Genomic DNA, 19726 nt, shown 5'->3' with positions numbered 1-19726 from the left:
AAAAAAAAAAAAAAAAAATTGCAGCCGGGGGGGTGTGGAGCAGAGAGGAGATATCTGATACATGAATTGGATTACCTGAAAATGCTCAATCAGAATAACAGGTAACACAGTGGTTTACTTGCATGAAAATTCTCAACCAGAAATGTGACATCTCCAGGAAAAGAAATGAAGATGTCCCTAGGACCCTAATGAAGTTCATATGCAGCGAATTTGGATCAGCGGTAAGTCAATGATGGACCATCAAAGGAGTATCGAGATGACACTGATGTGGATGCAAGCTGATGTCTTTCATTGTATTCTGACAAACCATTGGAAGCAAATCGTGAATATCCTCCCAGTTCAACAGCAGCACTTCCTGAGAAATCAGTAGAGCCCCTTTCTTGATAATCAGATTTAGTGAGGCAAGTGTCTCTCCTTGCCTCTCCCCTAGGAACAGAAGGATATGTACCTGAGGATGTAGAACCATAATGATGAGGATAATAGGGATCTTTTGCATAGGTGTCTACTCTGGAAGCACTATTGGCTACAGCAGCTTGAGGGATGAATAAAGGTGATTTTTGCCCAAGACCATAAGCTCGATAATCTTTCTCACTCAGAAAAAGGGGATCATGACGAACTTGGTCAGTTTCTCTAGAGGCTATTTCTTGATGCCGAGGACTCACATGCTGTGGAAGCTGCTCCCTTTCATGATTCTTCTTGTACATGTCTATTATAGGAGCATTACGATCCATAGAAGCAGAGGGGCTCAAGGTATGGCGTTCTCTTGAAAGACCATAAGTTCGATACTCTTTCTCTGTCATAAACTGTGGATTAAGATGAACTGGTTCCTCCTTTGGAATAGCTACCTCCCTATGGGTCAAAACAGGTTCTCTAGAAAGCCACTGACTTCCATTATCAGATGGCAACAAATATCTCCTGCCACCATCAAGGAAGTAAGGATCACTCATGAATGTTTCCCTGATTGCATGGTGCGGAAGTTCTATTCCGCCCTCAGAAACTTTCCCTGCTGGTAAAATTGGCATTGATGGGGCTTGAATTTGTGGCGGTGGAGGGGCCTGAATGAAATGTGAATTTGACTGGACATGAGGTGAAGTCTGGAACAGACTTGTAAGTTTCTTTACCTGTGAAGGAAAAATTGATATTGTCAAAAATATATTATTGGCAAACATTAATTTCTGATATCGTAGAAGAATGGTGTCTCACTTGCAGGACAGTAAGCTGAGTCTTGAACTTTTTCTTCTTTTCTTCATAATTGTCCTTGATTGCACTCTTAAAATCACCCTCAGGTAGTGGGAAACAATCCTTGTGAACCTTGAACCGCACCTGAAGAAAACCAAGAATTAACAGTCTGTGATGATTATCCATGAATTGAAAACAGAGACTTATGCACGTGGAAGTAATATTAATGAAAGAAACCTGAACAGGGAAGGCCCCACCAAAAGCAGCAGGCTCCAGCTTCATACCGCCAGCAGAAGATGCCTTGTAGATCCCATACATAAGCTTGAGATCAAAATCATAGAGGAAGAGATTTAGACCAGGTTTTATTCCCATAACAAGCTCTTTCTGGCTCAATGGGACTCCCATGATCCCATAGCGGAAACAATCTGGTTTGGTCTTTCCATTGCACATGAAAATCAACCCACCCAGCTCTTCCTTGTCCTTACGATCCCCCACGCTTTTTTCATTGATGATACTCTTCCCTTTGTTCATTTCCTGTGAATTTTTCTTCTTGTCATCTTTTGTTTGATTGATGGCATTCTTTTCTTTAATAATCTTGGGTGTGCTGTTCTTCTCATTATTTGGTTTCCCCTCTATCTGGGCGGCAGTAGAATCTTTTTTCTTTAAGGAGTTCTGATTTGAAGATTTTTTCACAATTTTACGTTTAGGCTTCAATGACTTTGGGTCTCCTGTTTTGGATGCTAATGGTCTTGAGGATGCTTCAGCAGCAGGCCCAACTTCCTTCTTCTTCCCCTCGGGGGTCATGATCTACCCCTGCCAATGAAAAGCTTCAAAAACAAATTCATAGTCATGAATTAAGCAAGCCTGTGGTTGATGCTTATTTGTTAGGTTCTTTCTCCATCACATTTTGCATTTTAAAGAAAGAAACCAGCAAGGTAATCCATAAATTATATAAATGAATGTGGGTGTCTGAATATACATGCAGAAAGGTCTTCCAGACTGGCAGTTGAGTAGCCATTAATGCTACACAAAGGGCTGATATGGTCATTTAGACAGTAGGATGACCCTTTGGCTTGCTCATATTCAGATCCCAAGACCCTCCATCTATTAAAATTTTCACCGACTATTACTAGCCATAGAAAAAAAATTCTTCCCATTCAACAAAATTTTGTAGCTTTTATTCAGGCACCACCTGGAATGTGTAGGGCCACAACACTTGGAACACGAGGGTAATGTGGGCTGCGCCAACTCAACAGCCATGTGTCAGATATGAGCATCCATACCTCCATTCAGAAAAAACTCAAGGGGAAAAAAAAACCATCTCTCAATTTAGACAGACCAACACTTCATGGCTTCATTACTAACATTACAACCACCACCACCATAACCTTATCCCAACTTAATGGGGTCTGCTACATGGATCCAATACGTATCAAAGTAAAAGAAAAACAGAATAAAAGTACACACGGAACTAAAAGGCGATAAAAGAAAAAAAAAAATTAACAGTAAAATAGAACAACATCCCAGGAACATCCCCTACAAGGGGTCGGCTATACGGGTCTTCATCCTCCTTAGCAGTCTATCTATGGTCATAATAGAATCCAACCCTACCATTTGCGTATATGTCCTTACTATTTCGTAAATAGTCATTTTAGGTCTGCCCCCTACCTCTTCTGGAACTCTCTATATGAATCTGGTTGCTTTTCCTGACTGGGGCATCCATAGATCTCAGTTGAACATGGCCATACCACATCAATCAGCTCTTGCGGAGCTTGTCTTGAATCAGAGCAACCCCCAATTTCTTTCTAATACAATCATTACTTACTCTATCCCTCCTAGTCTTGCCACACATCCCAATCAACATCATCATTTCTGTTGCCCCCAGCTTATTCAAATTACTTTTCTTGACTGCCCAACTCTCTGTCCCATAAGTTATGGCTAGTCGTATTGTGTCCCAGTAGAATTTTCCCTTGAGTTTAACCGGCATACATTTGTCACATAACACTCTCAATGGCCGATGCACTCATCCACTTCATCCATCCAACTTTAATTTTGTGGGACACATCATCCTCTACATCCCCATCTTTGCCAATGATTGATCTCAAGTACTTAAAATAATCTCCATGTGGTAGTTCCTTGTCTGCCAACTCACCTCATTGCCCCTCCTAGCCTGACTGAAGGGACACATCAAATATTCTGTCTTTGTTCTACTTTAACATAAAACCTCTTGGTTCTAAGCTTGATCTCCAAAGGTCCAATTTAGAGTTAATCCTTTCCAATGTCTCATCTATGAGTACAATATCATCAGTATATAACATCCACCACAATACCTGATCACCATCTCCAATTTAGAGTTAATCCTTTCCACGGCTTCATTACTAACATTCTCAAACAAAATAACTAATTCAACCTTTCTTCTTGCAGACGGTGAGCATGTTAGCCAAGAGCCAACAGATTCTAGTAGAATAGGTCAAATAATGTTGGACACCAGCAAAACTTCATCTGGGCCTAGAAGAAAAATACTATCTTTCGTATCTCATTCTAGAAAACTCATCATTCAATAATGACAATTTTCTTAAAAATCCAATTATCACCCCAGCCCCAAAAGTCCTTTCTTGGACAAGATCATAACATATGTCCAAAATTATTGATGACCACTGCAAAGAATATAACCTATCCCCATCTGGTTGCAAGTGAAAGGAAGGGAAAAGAAGGGAAGGAAAATAATTTTCCAAAATAAAAAGGAAAGCCTTGTAATCATGATTGTGTAATCTATACTTGAAACCCTTACCATATTCAGTAATGATACTTTTCAAATGTAATATATTTATTTTCCTTCTCAAATTGAGGGATTTGATTGCAAAATAAAGTAAATTTAATAACAATACTTGGAATGTTTTATAGTTTGTTACACAATCATGTGAGGTAAAGATTACAAGAGTTTCCACTTTAGTATTGATTTAATTTCACTTTCTTTCTGATGCCGATACGTCACTTAATAGGCTTATTTTATTGCAAATAAGCCTTAGATTAGGTTATGTATGTGTTGGGCCTTTGATCTCATGGGTTTCTTTGTAATGGGCCACTTTAATGGGCCTAAAATATGGGTAAAAAGTAGAAAAACGAGATTTAATTCATTAGTTTACTTAGAGTCATGTTTTGAGTTTATCTTCTTTGTTATTTCAGTTTTCTAGTCAGTTTAGGTTTCCCAATTATGATGCAGCTCGACGATGGAATTAATTGCTATCTTTTGACTTGATTTTTATTTACTTCCTTTATTGGTTAGAGATTAGATTAACAGTCTTTTATTTAGATTTGATTTTTATTTTAGTTGCTAACTAGGTTTAGTTTCCATTTTTAATTAGCTTCCAAAATTATGTCATCATTTTTTTTCTTTAAATAGCCCTGTAATGGAGAAGAACTCAGTTTTAGATTTGAAGAATAGAAATTTGATTAAGAGTTTTGTATGAGAACCATAGCTGCCGATTTTCCCTTTCTTCCCTCTCTGAAATTTTCTCTCTATTATCCCCACTGAAATCTCTCATCTTCCCCTTTCCCCCATCAATCGCTGGTTTCTTCTTCACTATTATTGTTGGAGGGTATCAGAGTGACCCTTGCTGCCTTGTTTTGAGAGGGCGATGATGACCCATAGAAATCGATAGCTCTCCTTCATCTCATCTCCTTTCTTCAGCAACTTTTGGGGATTAGTTCACCATGGAAAGGCGACCTTAAACTTTGAATCTCAGACCTGACAATACTTCCTGCTGTGAGCCACAAAACCTGCAACTCAGGTTATTTAAAACTACCGCCCAGATCTGATTTGCAGAGGAACTGTTCTTCTTTGCTTGGTGTTTCGAAGTGTCTTTCGGTGGGAATCAAAGGGCCATAGAGGATCCAAGCTCCGCCCAAGGTTTGGGGCTGAATCGAGGTGCAGGGAGAGAGTTCTCATCACCGCCATCTCTTTTTTTTTTTGGGTGCTGGCTCTTGTTTCTGTCGTGAGGTTGAAGACAACCTCATAAGTGAGTAATTGTAATTTTCTTTCCCTATTTCCTAAAGTACCCTTACCTTTTATGCTTATTCTGGTTTGTCCCTATTCCTAATTTGTCCTTGACCATACGTTTTGCTTTCCACTCAAGTCACTTTTGGTTTTCCTTGGTTAAGTTCCATTTTTTTACAAAACTGCCACCTTCATTGGAAACTTCAGCTTAATTACAATTCTGCCATTTAGTTGAAGCTTTATTTCAATACAATTGTTATTAGGTGTTGCCTTTGTTTTATTGCGTGTTTAAGTGGGCCCTAAGCGATCGATTCCGACTTTTGGAACCCGGATCCGCATCAAGTGGTATCAGAGCAAATTTTTCTAAAATTTTCTAACCATGACAGGTCACATCACCAATGCTGAGTTGCACAAATTGTATCGTGAGTTAGCCGAGAACCAACAGAATACTGATGCTAGGCTTGAGAGGACTGAAGCCAAGTTTGATAAGTTTATGGAATAGATGACTGCCTTTATGAAGAGGTCCGACAAGCGAGCTGAAGAAGGATCCTCTACATTACCTCCTCAGCTCAACACTTTACGGATCGAAGACACACCTCAGAGGCAGCAACTTGATCCAGTTGTTCCCCAGGATGTTACCCGACAATTTTCTGACAGAGATTATGGCATCAAAGTTGAGGTTCCCGAGTTCAGTGGTGAAAAAGGACCTGAGGAATTTATTGACTGGCTTACCAAAGTGGAGAGAATTTTTGCGTATATCTCTTCCAGACGTGAAGAAATGTGAACTCATTATCATTATCACCAAGTTTATTGGGTATGCATGTTCATGGTGTGATGATGTACTACATGCAAGGTTTGTTAGAAGACTTGGACCTGTTACCAATTGGGAGGTCATGAAGCAGATCCTAACTGAAAAATTTGTTCTTCTTAATTATGAAAAGGTAATGTTCCATAAATTACTTAACTTGCAACAAGGGAACAAAGATGTGGATTCCTACACCCTCGAATTCCACAAACTGTCTTCCAGGTGTCGACTTCAGGAAACAGACCAGCAACGGGTGATGCGATATATCAGTGGGTTAAGTACTGAGATTCGACTTGAGTTGGCTAACACTTAGTTCAGGCCTGTTGATGTGGCAGCAGCTCATGCCAAGACAACTGAAGAGAAGTCCATTTATTGGAAGGGTATGCTCAAGACTTCTTCAGTTTATAGACCTCCACCACGTATGGAGGAAAAAAAGCCTGAAGCTCGCAGAGTTGAAGAAAAAAGGTCAGAGTTCAACAAGGATAGTCTTGGGGTGAAAAATATTATATGCCATAGTTATGGCGAGAAGGGTCACTATTCCAACAAGTGTCCCAACAGGACTCATTCTGTGAATGTAGCAGAGAAACAGCCGACAGAGAAGAATGAAGATGAATCTCATTTATATCTTTATCCCCTCGAGGACGATGATATTGTCGATGATGAAGATGAGGATGTAGAAGCTCATTCAGTTAGCCTTTCATCCTTTTCGAATAGACTAGTTGATGAGGCTCCTCTCTTCAGACAGAAGGGTACTCTCTTGCATAGCTCCGACCATACTGATGTTCATGCAGTTGTTGATACTGGGGCAGAAGCAAACTTCATATCTGCTGAATTTGTTCGAGCACACGACCTTCCACAGAAACAGCTTTTCAATAAGATTCACGTGCAAGGTTTTGGACCCACAGCTCGAGAAGAGGCCACTGCAGTTGTTCGAGTACACTTACAGTTTGGGCCGATACAGTACCATGTCACCTGTTTGGTCACCTCATTGACACACTGCGACATTTTTTTAGGGCGACCTTGGCAGCGACATGCAGGCATTCTCTATGATGGCGCACGAAACACCATCAAGGTGAAGCAAGGAGGTCGTATATACTTAATGAGGCCACATGCATTATCAGACATGCCACGTCGTCGACTGACTCCTGCTTCAGTGATACGTCAACATATTCTCCCTCCTCTTAGTGTTATGTTCCCATCTTCTGTTTCGAGATACGTGCCACCTCATCAACGAGCAACTTACAAGGGTATCTTGGGAGCACAACCTAACTCGACGGAGTCGAGTTCTTTTAAGACCGGAAGAGTTGATGCAGCTCAACGATGGAATTAGTTGCTATCTTTTGACTTGATTTTTATTTACTTCCTTTATTGGTTAGAGATTAGATTAACAGTCTTTTATTTAGATTTTATTTTTATTTTAGTTGCTAACTAGGTTTAGTTTCCATTTTTAATTAGCTTCCAAAATTATGTCATTATTTTTTTCTTTAAATAGCCCTGTAATGGAGAACTCAGTTTTAGATTTGAAGAATAGAAATTTGATTAAGAGTTTTGTATGAGAACCATGGTTGCCGATTTTCCCTTTCTTCCCTCTCTGAAATTCTCTCTATTATCCCCACTGAAATCTCTCATCTTCCCCTTTCCCCCATCAATCGCTGGTTTCTTCTTCACTATTATTGTTCGAGGGTATCACAGTGACCCTTGCTGCCCTGTTTTGAGAGGACGCTGATGACCCATAGAAATCGATAGCTCTCCTTCATCTCATCTTCTTTCTTCAGCAACTTTTGGGGATTAGTTCACCATGGAAAGGCGACCTTAAACTTTGAATCTCAGACCTGACAATACTTCCTACTGTGAGCCACAAAACCTGCAACTCAGGTTATTTAAAACTACCGCCCAGATCTGATTTGCAGAGGAACTGTTCTTCTTTGCTTGGTGTTTCGAAGTGTCTTTCGGTGGGAATCAAAGGGCCATAGAGGATCCAAGCTTTGGTGCTGGCTCTTGTTTCTGTCGTGAGGTTGAAGACAACCTCATAAGTGAGTAATTGTAATTTTCTTTCCCTATTTCCTAAAGTACCCTTACCTTTTATGCTTATTCTGGTTTGTCCTTATTTTGAGTCCCTATTCCTAATTTGTCCTTGACCATACGTTTTGCTTTCCACTCAAGTCACTTTTGGTTTTCCTTGGTTAAGTTCCATATATTTACAAAATTGCCACCTTCATTGGAAGCTTCAGCTTAATTACAATTCTGCTATTTAGTCAAAGCTTTATTTCAATACAATTGTTATTGGGTGTTGCCTTTGTTTTATTGAGTGTTTAAGTGGGCCCTAAGCGATCCGATTCCGACTTTTGGAACCCGGATCCGCATCAAATTAGTTAGGGATTGGGTTAGGCCTTTCCCTTTCAATGTTCGAGTCGATTTTGAGTTTTCTATATAAGTTTGTAAAGGGCTACATCATTGAACACGAATTTGATTGAATGAAGAAAAAGAAAGCTTCGTGCTAGAAAACTATGAGATGCAGTGTTGTGAGAGACAGTTTGGGTGAGATGCCCTAGGGAAGAGTGAAATACTCAACCGAACCTATTCCCCTACCCTATTCTTCCCTTCATTCTCTTATTTTTGTTTTGTTCACTCTCTATCATACTATCTTATTTATTGAATTTCCTAACGATCCTACCTTGGATTGGATCACTTGTGACATAATCTTACATTATTTGGTATCAGAGCTAAGCCAAACCAAAGATGGAACTACATGCATTTCGTGAGAAAATTTCTTCATACATGTTCTTTGATGGGGTAAAAGAATTGAACGTATACTTTGATTTCTACAACCTGACAACAACTTTGATATTTTTGCTCCCACGAGTGATTGTGTTCGAACACAATGGAGAGTTCGTGAAAGGCAACTTCAAGCTCAAGGACAAGAGCCTAGAATGTGGGAAGAAATGCAGTACGAGTTGTCGGGCATGTACCTATCAAAATATGAACATAGAATGTACTTTCCTCCACCAGATTTTCAAAAGCCACCCACAAGTCACAAGATTGCTATTGTCGAGAATGAGGTAGTCATTGATGTTCCTATCATAGAGATTTATGTGGATGAAGTCGAAAACAACATAATCACAATTGTGGACAAGGAGATCGAACCTAAGGAGAATGGTGCTTCAACATCTCTGATGAGTCTGATGATTGTGAACAGCCAAGAGGAAGATCCTAAGGAGCTTGAGATTGAAATTGTGGAGGTCAAAAATTGTGGATCATCCCATTGATATATTTGAGGTTGTTGAAGTTGAGCATGTGGAGTTCATCATCCCATTAAAGTATCTTGAAAATTGAGCCCCTCACATTCTATACTACATCCTTATTATCAAAAAGCTACCTGAATTTTTCTACAGCTTGAAGAGGGACGTGCACCATGCTATAATCACACCCACACACTCAACAAAATTCAAGGACGAATTTTTTCTAAAAGAGTGTGAATTAATGCAGATAAGTCACTTAATGGGCTTATTTTATTGCAAATAAACCTTATGTTGAATTATGTATGTGTTGGGTTTTCTTTATAATGGGCCACTTTAATGGCATAAAATATGGGTAGAAAGTAGGAAAACGAGATTTAATTCATTAGTATAGTTAAAGTCTTGTTTTGTGTCTATCTTTTTTGTTATTTCAGTTTTTTAGTCAGCTTAGGTTTCATTATTTGTTAAGGATTAGGTTATGCGTTTCTTTTTTGGTGTTTGAATCAATTTTGAGTCTTCTATATAAGTTTGTAAGGGGCTACAACATTGAACACGAATTTGATTGAATGAAAAAAAAAAAAAGTTCTGTGCTGGAAAACTATGAGATGCAATGTTGTGAGAGGCAACTTGGGTGAGATGCCCTAGGGAAGAGTGAGATACTCTAATGCAGGAGTAGATTACAAGTAACTAACTTCGCAATTTATAACCCCAAACAATACAAATAGGATTAAGAAACAAAGAAATAATACCATCAAATAAATCTCCAAGGATACAATACCCATATAGGAGCAAAACCAACCCAAAACTTAACCCGACAGGAGAGAGAAAGATATGTTATAAAGTTGGAGAGAGAGGTGCGGCCACGGTTGTAGGAGTCCAATTGAGTTGCACTCTTGGGCTTAGTCCTAAGGGAGGGTACAAAAACCCCCAAAGTTGAAAGGATTCTGACGGCTGGTTGTGAAATTACAAGCTTTCTTGATTTTCTGACCTAGGAGAGAAAACTGAGAAGAACCTTCAAGAACAGCAGCTGAATGCTTCCAACAGTGACTAGGTAAGGATCGTGGGACCCTTATGAGGCCTGGAATACCCTGATTGAAGGCCTAGCTGAACAGAGTACAGAAGAGAGAAAGAGAGGAGATCGATCTCTCCTATTCCCACTAGGATTGCTGATCGTTCTGATTTCTGGAGACTTTTATCAAAATCTGAACTATACCTCTTGAATGTTACAGCAAATAAAATAAAAAAAGAATAATAAAACAGATAGGGGGTTAAGAAGGGTGAAAGAAAATAAACGTAGTGGCTATCTCAGCCTAGGCTTCTCACCCACAGCTATCTCAACTGCTCTAAGCATTTAGTTGCAAACTTTCTTTCATTCAAATCTGTCCAATAATGGTACATATGCCTCTCTATTTATAGAGGAAAAGTTTACAATCATACTAATAATAGGAGTTAGTTTTCCAATAGGACTAGACACTCCTACTACAACTAGGAATTCAAAATAAGACTAGGACTTGACTTTATGACTCCAGCATGGAGTAGGACTAACTAACTAATAGTCTATATAGGACTTTACAACCAACTAATGGCCTAATGAGACTTTATTGAATTAAATAGCAACTAATTAAACTAATGAATAAAATCTCGTTTTCCTACCTTCTACCCATATTTTAGGCCTATTAAAGTGGTCCATGTCAAAGAAAACCCATGGGATGAAAGGCTCAACACATACATAACACAACCCAAGGCTTATTTGCAATAAAATAAGCCCAAGTGACTTATCTACATCATACTCGACCCAACCTATTCCCCTACCCCTATTCTTCCCTTCATTCTCTTATTTCTGTTTTGTCCATACTATCTTATTTTATTGAATTTCCTAAAGATCCCACCTGGGATTGGATCACTTGTGACCCAATCTTACATTATTTTCCCTTTATTTCACTTGCAACTAGATGGAGTCATAGTTAAAAAGAGCCTAAACAAAGTGCACTCATTGTTATAGAGAACCAAGTGTATCCTATCGACTCAAGGCAGAAAAAAGCTCCATTGAGTTAGGAAAGGCAACTGCATGGTTCTTTTCCTCCTCCTTCCCCCACCCTAGGCACCTCGAAATAACTTCATTTTACTGTTAATGGCTCAAACTACAGCTTTTCCCTTCTTCCTAAATCCTAGACCCATAATTGAAACCACAGTGCTTTTTAGTTTAGTCAAAAACCTGAACTAGATTCATTTTAATTAAAATGATTCGATCATTCAGAACTTGGTGCTCCAAAAGACATCAAGCATGATAAGGATTATTTCCATCACCTATTTCTGGGGCAACATTCAGAAGTTCAAAACTTGTCCACATGGTTGTCAAGGCACCTAGGAAACCCAAGGCGATGGAGGGCCACCTAGACACCCTAATCATGTATTATATATATATATATATTATGCTACTATCAACATAAAAGTCGTATCAATGCAATATGGTTTTGTAGTTCACTTGTTCTATGTTCACCCTTCAGTAGTTGTCAAAGCGTCATCTAGGCATCCATGCGCCTTGGTTTTGGGCCTTCTACAACACCTTGTGTCACCTAGACGCCGTGACAACCATCACCGCACGCTGCAACCCTAACTCCAACCTATCATGGAAGATGGGCAGCAACATTCCAGCATGCAGCCATCCTCCCTATCTTTATGTCTGGTATTGATGCAATTCCGGGGTTTGGAAACCCTGTTGGGTTTGCTTATGGGCCAACACAAAGTAGAAGGTTCAGAAAGGATAATGGCAGAACAGTAAATTAAGTGAAGTTTATAAGGGGATGGCATAGCTGCAATTGAAGAGAATCTTAAAGGGTAACTTAGTAGATTAGATATAAAAGGATTTAGAATTATAGATGGAGGATAGACTTGGAACAAAGTCAAAATAAAGGGTAAGAAGTAATAAATGAGGGAGGGAGCGAGAGAGGGAGGGAGGGAGGGATAATAAGGAAAGTGGGGTCAAATAAACAAGGAAGAAAGAAATCGTTGAAGGCCATCTTTTTGCTTTGGATCCAATATGTTCAACAAAGCAAAAGAAATATAAGATAAACGAAATGCAACAAGTATAAGATAATACTAGAGATATGCTTTAGCAGTAAAAATAGAACAACATCCCAGGAACATCCCCTACAAGGGGTCGGCTACGCGGGTATTTGTCCTCCGCACAGGTCCATCAGCGGTCATACTACAATCCAGCCCTACCAACTGTATATCTTTCCTTACCACTTCGTCAATTCACACATCATAATAGTTTGCTTTGTTCTGCTTATCATAAAACCTCTTGATTCTAAGGTTGACTTCCAAAGTTCCAATTTAGTGTTAATCGCTTCATGGTCTCATCAATCAGTACAATATCATCAGCAAATAGCATGCACCACGGTAATTGATCTTAGCTTTGGTCTGGTGGCATAACAACTGAAACAAATTCATTCATCAAATCTATCTAACATTGATTACAAGATTGCATTTATAGAGAAAATAACAAATTCCTAACTAGACTCAACCTATAACGGAATCAAACTCTAAGACTAAAACTAGAGTTCCAATCTAATTTGGACTCTCAATCCTACATAGCTAACACCAATAAAGAAATAATTATGAGCATGAGGAAAATGCCAGATGATTGAACGAGAAGCATTATATTTCCAATCTACAAAAATTAAGGTGATATTCAAGGATACAATAACAATAGAGGCATAAAACTAAAGTCATACCAAAAAATTGAGGGTGAAGGTTATTGAAGCCCACCTGAAAAAAGAAACTAATATCTCGAAGAACCAATTTGGCTTTATGTTAAATAGATCCATGACATAAGCTATTTACTTACTCAGGAAGCTCATGGAAATATTTAGAGCTTGCAAGAAGGATCTCCATATAATCTTTATTGACCTCGAAAAATCGTACGACAAAGTTCCTAAAGAATTAATTTAGCATATACTAAAGAAGATGAGAGTGTCGAGTAAATATGTGGATATAATTAAAGACCTGTATGAGGACGTGGTGACTAGTGTAAGAGTCGTGGGATGGAAAAGAAGTGAATTTCTAGTTACAATTGTGCTACATCAAGAACCAAATTGAAACCCTTATTTGTTAGCGCTTATCATGGATGATTTAACCAAGAACATTCAAGACAAGGTTCCATGGTGTATGCTCTTTGATGGCGATATTGTTTTGGTGGATGAGACAAAAATAGGGATTTAACGATAAGTTAGAGCTATAGAGATCAACCTTGAAATCAAGAGGTTTTAAAATAATTATGATGCAGTTGCACGATAGACATAGGAAAAAAAATATCTTTTGATTTGATTCTCTTTGGATTTAGAAACAATTTTTTTTTGTATTAGTTAGCTTCTAATTTTATATTAGTTTCCATTTTAAATTAGTTACCAATACTTTGAGTTTTCTTTTATAAGCCATGTAATTCACTAGTAAGAGACAGATTTGAAGTTTTTTGAAGAATTAACACTTGGTTGAAGAATTTTTGGGTGTAGAACCATGACTGCCGACTCCTTTTTCCTTTCTCTCTGAAATCTTCGTATTCCCTTCCTTTTCCTCTTCGACCCCATCTTCTTCCTTCTTGTCTTTATTTCTGTTTGTTACACCTAGCTGCTGCCCTGTTTCTGGCGGTAGTTGCAATCCCAAACAAGGGGATCGAGCTCTCTCACCCTTAAGCTGCTTGGACTAAAACCTTGGTCGAGAGCTCCCTACCTATAGGTGATCAAAACCCAAGAGTATTACCTCCAAGAATAGTTCTGAACTGAGAGATCGAACTGAGGTTCAGTTCTGGTTTGGCAGGTCATCGCCAGATCTGAGTTGCAGGTGCTTGGACCTTCGTTGCTTGCTGTTTGGGATGCTTTCCTGTCGGAATCATCAGACCTGAAGATCTCCAAGCTTCGACTATAATTTTTTGGACTAAAACGATGAACTTGGAAGACCTTCCACTACCGCCTGATTCTCCTCTTGCCGCTGTCGTTGTGTTCCATTGTGTCCGAAGGTTGAAGATGCACAATCTTCTTATTTACAAACAAATCAATTGCAGAAGTTTCACATGAGGTCATATTTTTTTGTTATTTTCACCAAAGACCCTTCTATCTGAAGTTTTGTTTTAAAATTTTCCTTAGTCTAAAATTAATTTCAGAACCACCCCCTTATCCTAATTTTAATTCCTGTTAAGTCCTCTGTCAATTACTTCACTCTAAAAGGCTCCTAAATTGTACCAGAATTTACAAGAATGCCCCTCCACCAATAAATTGAGTTATTTTTATTCTCGTAGGCCCTAAACAATCCGATTTTAGTTCTTGGAATCTGGATCCGCATCAAATTAGGATGGAGATGGATTATATGATGTGTAACTTTAGTTACACCATGATGAATAATGAAATAGTGAAAATTGAGGAGAGAGATAACATAAAGTGATTACTTTAGATATTTTGGGTCACTCACAAATAAAGAAAGTGATATAGAGGATTATGTAATACAGAGAATTAAAGTGTGACAAATGAAGTGGAAATGCACGTTCGAAGTGTTGTGTGACCGATGTATCCTTCTAAAACCTAAGGAAAATTTTATAGGACAGTCGTACAACCGGCTATGATGAATGAAGAGGAATGTTAGGCAATTAAGAAGCATCATATAGATAAGCAATGTGTAGTAGAGATGAGGATGTTGAGATGGATGTGCGAAAAAACTAGAATAGCTAAAGTAAGGAATGACCATATTAGAGATGATTTGGGAGTTGCCTAGTTTCATGATAAGCTTCAAGAAAGTCTTTTGAGGTGGCATGGCCATATTCAACGGAGGCCTAAGGATTCACACCAGTAAGGAGGTGTGATCTAATTTAGAATGAAGGAACTAAAAGAGCAGACCCAAAATGACCATATGAGAAGTAGTGAGGAAAGACATGCATAGTTTAGGTCTTGTCCCGAGTATGACCTTGAATACAGATGATTGGAGGGCAAGGATCCATCTAGTCGACCCTATTTAGGTGGGATTTTACTGATGAGTTCCTGTTGTGTCCCTTACCTTTTATTATTCTTTTTTTGTCTTTACAAGGATCCATGTAGATGTAGCCGACCCCATATAGTTGGGATAAGGCTGAGTTGTTGTTGTTGCTGTCGTTTGATTACAAGCTTATATTTAAAGAGAAAATAAATATTCCTAACTAGACTATAAACCTGCAATGGAAACAAACTCCTAGACCAAAAATAGAGTTTGAAGCTAATTTGAACTCCCAATCCTACGCAGTGACACCAATAAAGAAATAATTAAATGAACTTCAAATTATAAAATATCCCATTAAAGTCCTCAGCAGAACAGCAAGTTGGAGCAGATCTGTCTGAAACAGGGTTTCCGCCAGATTAGGGAGAAAACCTGCGGTTGGGTTTTGGCTGGGCATCAGGGGCTGAAACCCTGGTCGAGTGGCCTCCTTAAGGTGACCTTTGAACACTCCAAAGGGCCTTCAAAGATGCTGGACAGAATAGAAGAAAAGAGCCCTGTCAATTTGGCCCCAAAACCCTGACAAGTTGAAATTGACCTTGGGATTTTGGGCTGGTTTTCAAGCTGACTTTGATCCTTGTTTAGGTCTTCAAGTAGGCTTAGATTTATCTCACAATCACTCTCTCACAACAAGCAATAACAGAAATTAGAGGAAGGAAAGAAGAGAAGAAAGTAAGATAGATGTGGGTGGGATTGACTATCTCAGTTTTTGTACTTCCTCTCTCAGGAGTTTGGGAGTTAGCAATTGCTGCATAAACTTCATTCATTCAATTGTGATTTGTTTTACAACAGCCTCTCTTTAAATAGAGGTCCAAAACTTACCAAATAATAACTTGTTCACAAATAGGAAACTAACACATATTAGTAACTAGATCCTAACTTGTAACTTAAGAAAACTTAAAAACAACTAATAGGGAACTTTTAGAAAGCAAAACAACTTAAGTAAAGTATCTTTGACCAGTCAAAACCATAAAGTGAAAATCACAGCTGGACTTGGGATCGCAGGCCATAAGAGGAACTACTAGACAGCTGTAAAGCAGCCAGGTTTAATGGCAACTGAGAAGGCTTCTAGAAGTCCAACAACTGGAAACTAATATGCAATAAAAAGAGGCATCCTTTGCTGGTCGATGGTCGTTCATGTGGCCAGCAAAGGGTCCAAAAATATGGGGACCAGCTAGGCTCAATACAGCCCAAGGCTGGCGGGTATGTTTTCTTCTTTCTCCTTCGATACTGAAGTCCAAGATGTGGATCTACATCATCCTCACTGCTAGGCCTCCCAGTTAAGACAAGTTTCAGGTAAAAAAAAGCAAACAACAAAGCAATCGAGATGGGCTGCAACCTGGTTTGGTGGTAAACTTTATACCAGGTTCAGATGTAGTTGGAATCCCTTGACAGAGTTATCTAAGAAATAATGGTTCAAGGGTTTGTGACCAAACTACCAAAGCACCCTGTTATCAGATCAAAAAGAACAGAATCAAAGGATTTTGATTCAAATTAGATGGGCTGCAAGTCCCGCCCAAACATGGAAGGAATCAGAAGAAACATAAATAGAAAGGAGGGCGAGATCGCACACGCAACCTACTAGGCAGTAGGCACTGAAACAAATCACTCAATTCATTCTTACTAATCTGCCCTATTAAATGGGTTACAAGCATATTAATAAGAAAATAAACTCCTAAGAAATAGTAGCCCATAAACTAAGAAACTAAAATAAACTCAAACTGATAAACCCAATATCCTATGTAAATACCCAAATAAAAAGACATATTACAATATTACTCCCAAAATAAACCCTATATAATCTACTGGACAACTACCAAACTTGGATCCGATTCTTGATTGGGGTTCTCAAATGGGTTCAGCCCGGTACAAAGTACTGCTCCTGCATCATTCAGTTTGACTGGTATTGAGCAATTAAACCTGTAAACCAACCTGAAACTTATTTTAGCTATTGAGGAATGAGGAGATTGGTTCAACTTTACCTGGTTTTGAGCAACTGCTGCTATAGGGTCCTGGCTGTTCAGGAAGTAGTTTGGGTATGTTCAATTTGAACATATGGTGATTTGGTCATTTTAATAAATAATAAACTTGTTTTTCTCTTTCAGAAAGTAATCCCAAACACAAATTATGATCTGTAATCCTTCCATACAGAATTGCTTGACTGTCCAACGAGAAACAGCAAAGGATAGGTTTGGGTACATACTTTAGTTCAAAATTCTCAAGTCTTCAATTCCCTTCTCTCCCCCAAAAAGATCACCCAGTTAAGGCCTACACTGCCGTCTCCCAAAGGTTTACCAAGATTTAAGTCAATATAGAGAAATCCCATTAACACATTCAACTAACCTGATAAGATTCTCCAGGCCCATAATATAACAGCGCTGGAATAATTCCATGTTGAAATTGGGAACAACAAGATGAAAACGACTAACCATGATTAGCCCACCCTCGTAGCCTCAAAAGCAATCAAGCACATTTAGAAGTTCAAAATAGCGACAGGATTAACGAGTGCAAAGTGCAAATAGCAGGGTCAATAGAACATTAACAGAATTAAGCACTACGTCCAGATAAGGAGATATATTCGTCGAAGTAAACGAAAGAAAGACAGCGATATCATCAGGGTAGTTACCAGAATTAAAAACGGAAATAGTAAAGCAACTTAATGCAAACAAATAGGGGATCGTTTCATGTCTATCACGGTTACGAACAAATGGAATCATGAGCATATATGTTTTTCCCAAAATTTGCTTTTCCTACATTTCGCTGTTACAGGTATGAGTCCCGGTATTCGATCAAAAAGTGAGACTAAACAAAAACTGAAAGCTTACCAGATTCGACTCTTCTGAAATATAATGAGAAATAGCAAATTAACAATTCAGGAACCAACTTCTTCTACTACTACTTCTTGTTCTCGTTCTGCTCCACGTTAGTCGTCTTCTTCTGTCTCAGGCACAGAGTATCAGTTTCTCCTTCCTCTTCCACCAATTTTGTAGAAAAGGCAATTAATATGTCATTCTTCCCCACTGAAGTCTGCAAGAACGGGGACGGGTCGGTCAGAAGAGGGAGGCGACATGGAACGGGATGAGATAAGCCCGGCAGGGTTTGGAACTATTTGAATTAACTTCGACGAACGAATGCCGAAGAACGAAGATCTAGGGTTTAGAAATGTGAAGGTCCGAAAAGGGTGAGAGAAAAAGAGATGAGAATTGAGGAGCGCCGAGCTAAGCCGGTATGATTCCAGTCACGTGAGGACCATCATACCTTGTTAAGTCGTCATTTGGTCGACTGGGGGTTTCGTTTTGGCCCACAACATGACACGTTGCAAATTCACAGATTTTTTTCTTTTCTGGGTGAAAGAAATTACAAGCACTCGTGAGCTATTTGGAGGGATTCAGATCCTCTCCAACGGCTGAGTTATCCATATAAATGTTCGATGGTTGGAAAGATTCGGACACACACTCCCACACATGATTAGATTCATGGTCTTTCGATGCCTTTCTGAACAATCCAATTGCTTGAGAGGATCCCAACTCTAGTTTAGCTCTTCTTTGTATCATTTTCTGAAAAGATTTTGTGCATGATTATGCATGATGCAAAACAAAATAAAGACGTATGTATAACATGAAGGTACATGATATGGATCCTAAACACACGAAACTCTGATCCTAATGTAAGAAAATCAAGGAGAAAAGGCATGGATATGATGAAAAGTGAGCATAAATGGAGATTAACCCTAATCATCTAAAGATGAACAAGAGGAAAATATACATGGCAAACTTAGAACCCATGAATATATGGAACCTACTCTGTCATTTTTTTTTTCTTTTATCAAAATGACATAAAATTGATTAAAAAAAAGTAGCTAAGTACATCAATGTTTGGATTAGCCGTAAAGTGATATTGTTTGTTAACCTACTCTATCATGTGAGCGGTATATTTTATGACAAGTATAATCATGTTTCAAGGAATGGAATCAGGACATTAGTTTGTCAAATCTTACCATGAAAAACACAAAGTTTTAGAATAAACCATGAAAAGCAAGCAATGCCCATATCATTAATAAGGTGTAAGGATTTCATTCCGTAAAATATCATGAGATATTGTGATAGGAAATTTTAAGTTTTGCGACGTGTTTGAGCCAAAATATTAGGTTGTTGTTAGGTTTTATACAAAAAGAAGGTATGAACAAAAACTCATATAGTCCCAAACGTAGAGGGAAAATGAACCATGGCAACATCATCACTCCACACTTCATTGACAGTCCATGTGTCCGCTTTCATCAACTCTATCCCATGAAGGAACCCATCCCTTTTGATGCTAATATTACGTTTGTTAGCATCACACCGTTACCATGGAGAGATGGAAAAGGAAAAACTACTACAAAATGCATGAAAACAAACTATGAGAAAGATGACCTATCTTAGAGATGCAAAGAAAAAAGATGTAGACGTGTCGCGTACAACATTGGTGGCATACAAACAATACGTGAAATAT

The 19726-nt window shown here is 38.7% G+C and overlaps 1 protein-coding gene across 2 annotated transcripts; it reads right to left on the bottom strand.

Moving 5' to 3' along the window:
* Positions 1–26: 26 nt before the first annotated feature.
* LOC122084031 lies at positions 27–18478 on the bottom strand. 2 transcript variants are annotated; one of them, XM_042652026.1, is made up of 4 exons: positions 18061–18478; positions 1417–1992; positions 1204–1323; positions 27–1121 (listed from the first exon to the last, which is right to left on the bottom strand). In XM_042652026.1, exons 2-4 carry the CDS (start codon positions 1981–1983, stop codon positions 216–218), a joined length of 1593 nt encoding a protein of 530 aa, XP_042507960.1. In that variant the 5' UTR covers positions 1984–1992; positions 18061–18478; the 3' UTR covers positions 27–215. The 2 variants fall into 2 exon arrangements, with proteins under 2 accessions (XP_042507960.1, XP_042507959.1); XM_042652025.1 differs by having other exon boundaries at positions 1417–2006; positions 18061–18477.
* Between the last annotated feature and the right edge of the window lie 1248 nt (positions 18479–19726).

The sequence above is a fragment of the Macadamia integrifolia genome, chromosome 7, assembly GCF_013358625.1.
Source record: "Macadamia integrifolia cultivar HAES 741 chromosome 7, SCU_Mint_v3, whole genome shotgun sequence".
Lineage (NCBI taxonomy): Eukaryota > Viridiplantae > Streptophyta > Magnoliopsida > Proteales > Proteaceae > Macadamia > Macadamia integrifolia.
This window is presented reverse-complemented; position numbering and strand designations above follow the sequence as displayed.